Source organism: Panulirus ornatus, chromosome 58 (genome assembly GCF_036320965.1).
Source record: "Panulirus ornatus isolate Po-2019 chromosome 58, ASM3632096v1, whole genome shotgun sequence".
Lineage (NCBI taxonomy): Eukaryota > Metazoa > Arthropoda > Malacostraca > Decapoda > Palinuridae > Panulirus > Panulirus ornatus.
The window spans coordinates 22,622,468-22,635,300 of NC_092281.1; the positions used below are offsets into that span (position 1 = coordinate 22,622,468).

Sequence of the window (12,833 nt, forward strand, 5' to 3'; positions counted from 1 at the left end):
AAATCCATTTTCAATTTTCATGGGGTAGATCAAGTACATGTTATCTCAAAAATTCCTCAGACACATGCTCAACCCATGTCCAGTGTGTTAAAGTGAAATATGGAATTCCACACTTATGTTAGCAGTTTCTACTTATTCACTGTAAACACCATGTTGATTTGTCTGGTTAGACCAACATCTCCATTCACACCATCTCCATGCACAAAATCCTTCAGTTCCATGTGGTTCCCAGTCATCCATTTAACACCAACATTCTCATTTTTATTTTTTGTCTTTCTCATTCTTCATCGCTGTTTCCTGTTTTAATGTGGTAGTGCCAGGAACAGACAAAGAAAGACCACATCCACTCAAGTCCTTTCTCTAGCTGTCATGTGTAATGCACTTAAACAGTAGCTGCCTGTCCTCAACCAGGTCTAACAGACCTTTCCATAGTTTATCATGGATGCTTCACATACCCTAGTTCAGTCCATTGGCAGCATGTCAGGGTCATGATATATAATATTGTAATATATTATATATATATATGGTGTAGGAGGGAAGTTGTTAGAAGCAGTGAAAAGTTTTTATCGAGGATGTAAGGCATGTGTACATGTAGGAAGAGAGGAAAGTGATTGGTTCTCAGTGAATGTAGGTTTGTGGCAGGGGTGTGTGATGTCTCCATGGTTTAATTTGTTTATGGATGGGGTTGTTAGGGAGGTGAATGCAAGAGTTTTGGAAAGAGGGGCAAGTATGAAGTCTGTTGGGGATGAGAGAGCTTGGGAAGTGAGTCAGTTGTTGTTCGCTGGTGATACAGCGCTGGTAGCTGATTCATGTGAGAAACTGCAGAAGCTGGTGACTGAGTTTGGTAAAGTGTGTGAAAGAAGAAAGTTAAGAGTAAATGTTAATAAGAGCAAGGTTATTAGGTGCAGTAGGGTTGAGGGTCAAGTCAATTGGGAGGTGAGTTTGAATGGAGAAAAATTGGAGGAAGTAAAGTGTTTTAGATATCTGGGAGTGGATCTGGCAGCGGATGGAACCATGGAAGCGGAAGTGGATCATAGGGTGGGGGAGGGGGCGAAAATCCTGGGAGCCTTGAAGAATGTTTGGAAGTCGAGAACATTATCTTGGAAAGCAAAAATGGGTATGTTTGAAGGAATAGTGGTTCCAACAATGTTGTATGGTTGCGAGGCGTGGGCTATGGATAGAGTTGTGCGCAGGAGGATGGATGTGCTGGAAATGAGATGTTTGAGGACAATATGTGGTGTGAGGTGGTTTGATCGAGTAAGTAACGTAAGGGTAAGAGAGATGTGTGGAAATAAAAAGAGCGTGGTTGAGAGAGCAGAAGAGGGTGTTTTGAAATGGTTTAGGCACGTGGAGAGGATGAGTGAGGAAAGATTGACCAAGAGGATATATGTGTCGGAGGTGGAGGGAACGAGGAGAAGTGGGAGACCAAATTGGAGGTGGAAAGATGGAGTGAAAAAGATTTTGTGTGATCGAGGCCTGAACATGCAGGAGGGTGAAAGGAGGGCAAAGAATAGAGTGAATTGGATCGATGTGGTATACCGGGGTTGACGTGCTGTCATTGCAGTGGATTGAATCAGGGCATGTGAAGCGTCTGGGGTAAACCATGGAAAGCTGTGTAGGTATGTATATTTGCATGTGTGGACGTATGTATATACATGTGTATGGGGGTGGGTTGGGCCGTTTCTTTCGTCTGTTTCCTTGCGCTACCTCGCAAACGCGGGAGACAGCGACAAAGCAAAAAAAAAAAGAAAAAAATATATATAATGAAATAACTTTGGAATTTTTTACATTGTAAAGGTTAATTTGCTTAATTAATCACATTTGAAAAATAGATTTTTGTTCAGATTTCTTTCTTTTAAATGTTAAACTTCTGTACTGTTAGTAGGGGATTGAGTTTGACTTGAGAAAACTTGGAGGAAGTGAAGTGTTTTAGATAACTAAGAATGGACATGGCAGCAAATGGAACCATGGAAGAGGAAGTGAATCATACAGTGGGTGAGGGAGCGAAGGTTCTGGGAGGACTGAAGAATGTATGGAAAGAGAGATCATTATCTGGAAAGGCAAATTTGGGTATATTTGAAGGTATAGTATTCCCAGAAATATTATGTGGATGCAAGGCTGAGCATAGGAGGTGTTGGAAATGAAATGTTGGAGGATAGTATGTCATGTAAGGTGGTTTGATCAAGTAATGAAAGAGCAAGAGAGAGGTTTGGCGATAAAAAGAGTATGTTGAGAGAGCTGAAGAAGGTGTCCTGAAATGGTTGGACATATGGAGAGAATGAATGAGGAAAGATCATCAAAGAGGATATATGTGTCAGAAATGGATGGAATAAGGTGAACAGGGAAACCAAATTGGAGAAGGAAGGATGAGTGAGCAAGACTTTGAGCAATCAGGGCTGAACATGCAGGAGGATAAGGGCTGTGCATGGGATAGAGTGAATTTGAATGATGAGGTATACAGGGGTCAACGTGCTATCAGTGGACTGAACCAGGGCATGTGAAGGGAACAGTGGTTTTGATGCATTGCACATGATAGCTAGAGAATGGTTGTGGCCTCTCTTCATCTGTTGTAGGTGCTACTTTGCTAATGCAGGATGCAGTGATTAGGCATGGAAAAAGCTTAGACTGAAAGAAGTCTCTAATGTTGGTTTTTTTTTTTTTTTTTTTTTTTTTTTTTTTCGCTGTCTCCCGCGTTTGCGAGGTAGCGCAAGGAAACAGACGATAGAAATGGCCCAACCCACCCCCATACACATGTATATACATATGTCCACACACGCAAATATACATACCTACACAGCTTTCCATGGTTTACCCCAGACGCTTCACATGCCTTGATTCAATCCACTGACAGCACGTCAACCCCGGTATACCACATCGCTCCAATTCACTCTATTCCTTGCCCTCCTTTCACCCTCCTGCATGTTCAGGCCCCGATCACACAAAATCTTTTTCACTCCATCTTTCCACCTCCAATTTGGTCTCCCTCTTCTCCTCGTTCCCTCCACCTCCGACACATATATTCTCTTGGTCAATCTTTCCTCACTTATTCTCTCCATGTGCCTAAACCATTTCAAAACACCCTCTTCTGCTCTCTCAACCACGCTCTTTTTATTTCCACACATCTCTCTTACCCTTACGTTACTTACTCAATCAAACCACCTTACACCACACATTGTCCTCAAACATCTCATTTCCAGCACATCCATCCTCCTGCGCACAACTCTATCCATAGCCCACGCCTCGCAACCATACAACATTGTTGGAACCACTATTCCTTCAAACATACCCATTTTTGCTTTCCGAGATAATGTTCTCGACTTCCACACATTTTTCAAGGCTCCCAGAATTTTCGCCCCCTCCCCCACCCTATGATCCACTTCCGCTTCCATGGTTCCATCCGCTGCCAGATCCACTCCCAGATATCTAAAACACTTCACTTCCTCCAGTTTTTCTCCATTCAAACTCACCTCCCAATTGACTTGACCCTCAACCCTACTGTACCTAATAACCTTGCTCTTATTCACATTTACTCTTAACTTTCTTCTTCCACACACTTTACCAAACTCAGTCACCAGCTTCTGCAGTTTCTCACATGAATCAGCCACCAGCGCTGTATCATCAGCGAACAACAACTGACTCACTTCCAAGCTCTCTCATCCCCAACAGACTTCATACTTGCCCCTCTTTCCAAAACTCTTGCATTCACCTCCCTAACCACCCCATCCATAAACAAATTAAACAACCATGGAGACATCACACACCCCTGCCGCAAACCTACATGCACTGAGAACCAATCACTTTCCTCTCTTCCTACACGTACACATGCCTTACATCCTCGATAAAAACTTTTCACTGCTTCTAACAACTTGCCTCCCACACCATATATTCTTAATACCTTCCACAGAGCATCTCTATCAACTCTATCATATGCCTTCTCCAGATCCATAAATGCTACATACAAATCCATTTGCTTTTCTAAGTATTTCTCACATACATTCTTCAAAGCATACACCTGATCCACACATCCTCTACCACTTCTGAAACCACACTGCTCTTCCCCAATCTGATGCTCTGTACATGCCTTCACCCTCTCAATCAATATCCTCCCATATAATTTACCAGGAATACTCAACAAACTTATACCTCTGTAATTTGAGCACTCACTCTTATCCCCTTTGCTTTTGTACAATGGCACTATGCAAGCATTCCGCCAATCCTCAGGCACCTCACCATGAGTCATACATACATTAAATAACCTTACCAACTAGTCAACAATACAGTCACCCCCTTTTTTAATAAATTCCACTGCAATACCATCCAAACCTGCTGCCTTGCCGGCTTTCATCTTCCGCAAAGCTTTTACTACCTCTTCTCTGTTTACCAAATCATTTTCCCTAACCCTCTCACTTTGCACACCACCTCGACCAAAACACCCTATGTCTGCCACTCTATCATCAAACACATTCAACAAACCTTCAAAATACTCACTCCATCTTCTTCTCACATCACCACTACTTGTTTTCACCTCCCCATTTGCTCCCTTCACTGAAGTTCCCATTTGCTCCCTTGTCTTACGCACTTTATTTACCTCCTTCCAGAACATCTTTTTATTCTCCCTAAAATTTAATGATACTCTCTCACCCCAACTCTCATTTGCCCTTTTTTTCACCTCTTGTATTTTATGTTGGGAAATGACTGAGTGTGATGACAAATTTTTTAGCTATCGTTTCACAACTATGACTAATTATGTTGTTTCTCATAATCTCTATCTGTGTATATGTTTGTATATATAAGTGACTGCAAAATAAAATTGTGAAATAAACTTTCAAGAGAAATTATACCTTAAACATCTCACAGTTTTCCTATCCAACACTCAAAATTCATGTTGTACATGGTGTTTAAAAAATATATTTAACCTTGCAGTAGTTTCAAAGATATTTTTATTCATGCTTTATTGGTGTTTCCCCAGACAGAGAGAGGCCACATCCGCTCATATCCATTCTCTGCCTGTCATGTGTATTGCACCAAAACTAGAGCTCCCTATACACAAATCAGGCCCCACAGACCTTTCTGTGGTTTACCCCATATGCTTTACATGCCCTGTTTCAGTCCATTGACAGCATGTCAACCCCAGTATACCACATTGCTCCAATTCACTTTGTCCTGTGCTCACCTTTCACTCGGTTGCATGTTCAGGCCCCAATCTTTCAAAATCTTTTTCACTATATCGTTCCAGCTCCAATTTGGTCTCCCTGATCTCCTTTTCCTCTCCACTTATAACATATATATCTTCTCTGTCAACCTTTCCTCACTCATTCTCTCCTTATGTCCAAACCATTTCGTCTCTCAACCACACTCTTTTGATTACCAGACATCTCTCTTACCCTTCATTATTTACTCAATGAAATCACCTCACATATTAATACTCGTAAAACTGGAAATAATCACTTCAGAAAAATAGTTTGTTCAGTACTTCCACTCAAGCAGTGTGTAAAAGTTTTGTGTATATTTCAGTTCAACATGCTAAAAAGTGAGAGTGAGGCCTGGTGTCAATTGCATTGCTACTGCACATGTTTTACGGTAAATTTTAACTACGCCAAGAAATTGATTATGGATTGTTACTGTTATCTTATGTAATGATTCATCTCATGTTTAATGATTGTGTTTCATGTATATATTTTTCAAAACAGCAAAACTGAATATATGTAAATTTACCAGCTCTTCTGGTGAGACATGATATTTTCATGATCAGGCAGGTGTTGGCAACACTGCCTTCATTTTTGCAAGAAAACTTTCTCCTGCTTCATCTTGGTCAACTTTCAGTGCTGGAAAACCCATTGTCCATATGATCACTCTCCTTATGACCCATAGACAGGTTATGATTTTCAAAATAATTCAGGATCATCTGCTGGGTCCTTTAAATGTAGCTGAAAGCTGCTCACTTTCCACTATAGAAAATTCAGGCAAATGTGTTCGCATCGGCATGGCGGGAGGATCACCGACTAAGGCAAGAAATTATTGTTGTCTCATCAACCCAGGGAGGATTTTTTCTTGAAGGCTCAGTCGTCTGTTCCAGATGCCGCCTTAAGACAAAAAGGAATGAAAAACTAAAAAAATAAAAATAACTAAATGTAGAAAAGAGATATATTAAGGAGTAAGAGTATATTATACAGGTCTGGGAGAATGCTGAGTTTTTTAGAGAATGAGTTGTGGATATGGATTAGGAATAAGGAGAGAAAGGAATAAATGAAGTGGGAGAGGAAGACTTTACAAAAGAGGAAGTAAAAGAACATAGTAATCTTAAACAACAGAAAAGTTGAGGGCATAGATGGAGTTTGTCCCTGAAAAGGCAGACATCATCATCTGATGATCCGTTAGAAATAACAGCCATCATCATTTAATATTTTGACTTTTCCTGTCTCTTTTTAGAGAACCATTTGACTTCTTATACTATCAGTTGCCATAAGAAGTCTCTTCCATTACCAGGGAGACTAGGGAAAAAAATCAGCTCTTGTTTTTATTCCCTACAATCATCTTAGTAGGAACACATCTGTCACCCTTTCAGGTTGTGCATATAGTGACACTATGAAAAATGCCTGGGTTGTTGGATAACCTAAGAGGTTAGGAGGAACAAGAATCATCATAAGTATAAGCTTGTGAGGAAAATGAAGAAGAGTAACTGGTGAAATGTGAAAAAATAATTGTTTGAGAGAGATTTTAGCTGGAGAAAGTAGAGAGGCCAGCATAGGACCTCTATACCCACATCCCCACCATCTTTGCTCTTGGCCTTTGAGTAGTCAGGAACTTACCTAGTACCTGCTAGTACCTATAACAAGAGTTTGCCAGAATGTCAGGGTTAATGTATAGTGCTCACTGTATGTCTTGCCTGCTGGATTATACTGTTCCTTTCCACCATAGAATTAGCACTGCAAAATTCATACTGGTGATCAAAAAGAAGGGAATAGAATTTTAGTGTTTTAAAAATTGAGAACACAGAAGAGTTTCTAAGACCCTGGAGATAGCAGAAGTGAGAACAATGGTGCAATAATTCAAGGAGTTAGAGCAGTCTCTTCTAAGGGATGGTCTGCACCAAGGCATACCTCCAAACAGAAGGAAAAGTCTGAGTTCTTAAACAGGCAAAATAGGCAAGGAAACACTGGTACTAGTTTAGAAGTACACTTCTACTTCAGAACTTTGGGAGGAATGCCATCTGAGCCATAAGTTTTGTCCATCAGGAGCTGGGAGCGTACTTGGAAGACCCCACATAAGGAGACTGTAGGAGATGGCATAGGTTAAGTTGGAGGAGATTGGGTGGAGGATTAGATGGTGAATCATCCAAAGTAGATTTAGATGAAATTAAAGTACCAAAAAGCACGGCTTTATCGGATGGAGAGTTAGCAATAGATTGATCTAGGAAGTAGAGAGGAGGAAATGTTGAATTACAGAAGCTCTTGGAGATGCTTTTGGTTAAAGGCCAGTAAGATTTATATGTAGAAGTTAAATCGGCAAACTTTTTTTTATGATAGTGTGCTTGACTTTCTGAAGAACAGCTTTGCCATGATTCCAAGCAGAAATGAAAGCAAAGGGGGTCTCAGTTAACCTGTTATGTGACTATCTTAACATAAGGCACCCTCACCAGTGTTTGAGGTTGTTTGGCACCCAGCAGTTGTTCCTAGTGCACTATTTTGTGTGGTATGCAGGTTTGGTATATTTGGTTTTGAGAGGCTGGAAGACAGGGAGGTGAGAGGTAGTGTAAAAAGGGGTGGATGCATTGTGTTTTGTACTTCCCTTTGTGTGTATCTGGATTTTTCCTGCATTTGTTTATGCCACTAGTGAAAAGTCATCTTGGGCAAGTTTGTATCATCAGAGTACAATCTTTTTGAAAAAGTTCTCACTCCAAAGGAGTGTTCTTCCCCTGTTACTGGCAGTAGTGCCACCCTAAATTTGCTGAAAACCTCTGGGGAGGTGATTCTGGGGTTGCATGATAATGTTGAAAATAATGATAACTGTGTGTATATATAATGTATTTCACACACACACACACACATATATATACATATATTCATTTTTTTTTTTTTTTTTTCCGCTGTCTCCCGCGTTTGCGAGGTAGCGCAAGGAAACAGACGAAAGAAATGGCCCAACCCACCCCCATACACATGTATATACATACGTCCACACACGCAAATATACATACCTACACAACTTTCCATGGTTTACCCCAGACGCTTCACATGCCTTGATTCAATCCACTGACAGCACGTCAACCCCGGTATACCACATCGCTCCAATTCACTCTATTCCTTGCCCTCCTTTCACCCTCCTACATGTTCAGGCCCCGATCACACAAAATCTTTTTCACTCCATCTTTCCACCTCCAATTTGGTCTCCCTCTTCTCCTCGTTCCCTCCACCTCCGACACATATATTCTCTTGGTCAATCTTTCCTCACTCATTCTCTCCATGTGCCCAAACCATTTCAAAACACCCTCTTCTGCTCTCTCAACCACGCTCTTTTTATTTCCACACATCTCTCTTACCCTTATGTTACTTACTCGATCAAACCACCTCACACCACACATTGTCCTCAAACATCTCATTTCCAGCACATCCATCCTCCTGCGCACAACTCTATCCATAGCCCACGCCTCGCAACCATACAACCATATATATATATATATATATATTTTTTTTTTTTTATTATACTTTGTCGCTGTCTCCTGCGTTTGCGAGGTAGCGCAAGGAAACAGACGAAAGAAATGGCCCAACCCCCCCCCCCATACACATGTATATACATACGTCCACACACGCAAATATACATACCTACACAGCTTTCCATGGTTTACCCCAGACGCTTCACATGCCTTGATTCAATCCACTGACAGCACGTCAACCCCGGTATACCACATCGCTCCAATTCACTCTATTCCTTGCCCTCCTTTCACCCTCCTGCATGTTCAGGCCCCGATCACACAAAATCTTTTTCACTCCATCTTTCCACCTCCAATTTGGTCTCCCTCTTCTCCTTGTTCCCTCCACCTCCGACACATATATCCTCTTGGTCAATCTTTCCTCACTCATCCTCTCCATGTGCCCAAACCACTTCAAAACACCCTCTTCTGCTCTCTCAACCACGCTCTTTTTATTTCCACACATCTCTCTTACCCTTACGTTACTCACTCGATCAAACCACCTCACACCACACATTATCCTCAAACATCTCATTTCCAGCACATCCATCCTCCTACGCACAACTCTATCCATAGCCCACGCCTCGCAACCATACAACATTGTTGGAATCACTATTCCTTCAAACATACCCATTTTTGCTTTCTGAGATAATGTTCTCGACTTCCACACACTCTTCAACGCTCCCAGAATTCTCGCCCCCTCCCCCACCCTATGATTCACTTCTGCTTCCATGGTTCCATCTGCTGCCAGATCCACTCCCAGATATCTAAAACACTTTACTTCCTCCAGTTTTTCTCCATTCAATCTTACCTCCCAGTTGACTTGACCCTCAACCCTACTGTACCTAATAACCTTGCTCTTATTCACATTTACTCTCAACTTTCTTCTCTCACACTTTTTACCAAAGTCAGTCACCAGCTTATGCAGTTCCCACATGAATCAGCCACCAGCGCTGTATCATCAGCGAACAACAACTGACTCACTTCCCACGCTCTCTCATCCACAACAGACTACATACTTGCCCCTCTTTCCAAAACTCTTGCATTCACCTCCCTAACAACCCCATCCATAAACAAATTAAACAACCATGGAGACATCACACACCCCTGCCACAAACCTACATGCACTGAGAACCAATCACTTTCCTCTCTTCCTACACGTACACATGCCTTACATTCCTAATAAAATCCAATCACTGCTTCTAACAACTTGCCTCCCACACCATATATTCTTAATACCTTCCACAGGGCATCTCTATCAACTCTTATCATATGCCTTCTCCAGATCCATAAATGCTACATACAAATCCATTTGCTTTTCTAAGTATTTCTCACATTCTTCAAACACCCGATCCATACATCCTCTACCACTTCTGAAACCACACTGCTCTTCCCCAATCTGATGCTCTGTACATGCCTTCACCCTCTCAATCAATACCCTCCCATATAATTTCCCAGGAATACTCAACAAACTTATACCTCCGTAATTTGAGCACACCTTTGTCCCCTTTGCCTTTGTACAGTGGCACTATGCAGGCATTCTGCCAATCCTCAGGCACCTCACCATGAGTCATAAATACATTAAATAACCTTACCAACCAGTCAACAATACAGTCACCCCTTTTTTAATAAATTCCACTGCAATACCATCCAAACCCGCTGCCTTGCTGGCTTTCATCTCCCGCAAAGCTTTTACTACCTCTTCTCTGTTTACCAAATCATTTTCCCTAACCCTCTCACTCTGCACACCACCTCGACCAAAACACCCTATATCTGCCACTCTATCATCAAACACATTCAACAAACCTTCAAAATACTCACTCCATCTCCTTCTCACATCACCACTACTTGTTATCACCTCCCCATTAGCCCCCTTCACTGAAGTTCCCATTTGCTTCCTTGTCTTACACACTTTATTTACCTCCTTCCTAAACATCTTTTTATTCTCCCTAAAATTTAATGATACTCTCTCACCCCAACTCTCATTTGCCCTCTTTTTCACTTCTTGCACCTTTCTCTTGACCTCCTGCCTCTTTCTTTTATACATCTCCCACTCATTTGCATTATTTCCCTGCAAAAATCATCCAAATGCCTCTCTCTTCTCTTTCACTAATAATCTTACTTCTTCATCCCACCATTCACTACCCTTTCTAATCTGCCCACCTCCCACACTTCTCATGCCACAAGCATCTTTTGTGCAAGCCATCACTGCTTCCCTAAATACATCCCATTCCTCCCCCTTTCCCCTTACCTCCTTTGTTCTCACCTTTTTCCATTCTGTACTCAGTCTCTCCTGGTACTTCCTCACACAAGTCTCCTTCCCAAGCTCACTTACTCTCACCACTCTCTTCACCCCAACATTCTCTCTTCTTTTCTGAAAACCTCTACAAATCTTCACCTTCGCCTCCACAAGATAATGATCAGACATCCCTCCAGTTGCACCTCTCAACACATTAACATCCAAAAGTCTCTCTTTCCCACGCCTATCAATTAACACTTAATCCAGTAACGCTCTCTGGCCATCTCTCCTACTTACATACGTATATTTATGTATATCTCTCTTTTTAAACCAGGTATTCCCAATCACCAGTCCTTTTTCAGCACATAAATCTACAAGCTCTTCACCATTTCCATTTACAACACTGAACACCCCATGTACACCAATTATTCCCTCAACTGCCACATTACTCACCTTTGCATTCAGATCACCCATCACTATAACCCGGTCTTGTGCATCAAAACTACTAACACATTCAGCTGTTCCCAAAACACCTGCCTCTCATGATTTTTCTTCTCATGCCCAGGTGCATATGCACCAATAATCACCCATCTCTCTCCATCAACTTTCAGTTTTACCCATATCAATCTAGAGTTTACTTTCTTACACTCTATCACATACTCCCACCACTCTGTTTCAGGAGTAGTGCTACTCCTTCCCTTGCTCTTGTCCTCTCACTAACCCCTGACTTTACTCCCAAGACATTCCCAAACCACTCTTCTCCTTTACCCTTGAACTTCGTTTCGCTCAGAGCCAAAACATCCAGGTTCCTTTCCTCAAACATACTACCTATCTCTCCTTTTTTCTCATCTTGGTTACATCCACACACATTTAGACACCCCAATCTGAGCCTTCGAGGAGGATGAGCACTCCCTGCGTGACTCCTTCTTCTGTTTCCCCTTTTAGAAAGTTAAAATACAAGGAGGGGTGGGTTTCTAGCCCCCTGCTCCCATCCCCTTTAGTCGCCTTCTACGACACGTGAGGAATGCGTGGGAAGTATTCTTTCTCCCCTATATATAAACAACTAAGGAATGGATATTTGTCTCAGCTTGTTTTTCTCTTTATCCCTTAGTGTTACCTACCACCTTTAAGTGTGCTGACCCTCATACAGCGAGAACAAGGCCAAAGGAAGGTGCCCGCTCCTATCTGGACCCGCATATCTCCTCTCAAGTAAGACCTATTTGTAGGGATGGATTAAGTTTTCAGGATGTATGTATAAATATGTGTCCTTGCAGTATGGAGCAAAATATGTGTTGGTTTTTGGATGTAGTTGTTTAGATGTAGGAGCAGCAGGTTAGCTGGATAGCAGGTGTACCTAAAGAAATAAGATGCCCCAGCCCTTTGCTAGCCAATGGGAATATAATTTGGAATACTTGTTCATGCAAAATCACTTACATTTCATGTGCATTTATGCACTTCATCCAGGTGGTATACATTAGAGTACAAGAAATGGTTACAGATGCATAGGTTCCAGACATAATGTGGAGCAAGAAAAAATGTCATGCAAGATTGAATTTATGTATACAATCTGATGCTCTGTACATGCCTTCACCCTCTCAATCAATACCCTCCCATATAATTTACCAGGAATACTCAACAAACTTATACCTCTGTAATTTGAGCACTCACTCTTATCCCCTTTGCCTTTGTACAATGGCACTATGCAAGCATTCCGCCAATCCTCAGGCACCTCACCATGAGTCATACATACATTAAATAACCTTACCAACCAGTCAACAATACAGTCACCCCCTTTTTTAATAAATTCCACTGCAATGCCATCCAAACCTGCTGCCTTGCCGGCTTTCATCTTCCGCAAAGCTTTTACTACCTCTTCTCTGTTTACCAAATCATTTTCCCTAACCCTCT

The 12,833-nt window shown here is 41.7% G+C and overlaps 1 protein-coding gene across 1 annotated transcript in view; it reads left to right on the forward strand.

Annotated features, from left to right (window-relative positions):
* The window catches only part of stc (nuclear transcription factor, X-box binding stc), a 98,174-nt gene that overhangs the window by 73,126 nt on the left and 12,215 nt on the right, over window positions 1-12,833 (forward strand). The window contains exon 12 of the mRNA XM_071695636.1: window positions 12,037-12,134. Coding sequence (XP_071551737.1) covers window positions 12,037-12,134 — 98 coding nt within the window. The remainder of the gene's footprint in view (window positions 1-12,036; window positions 12,135-12,833) is intronic.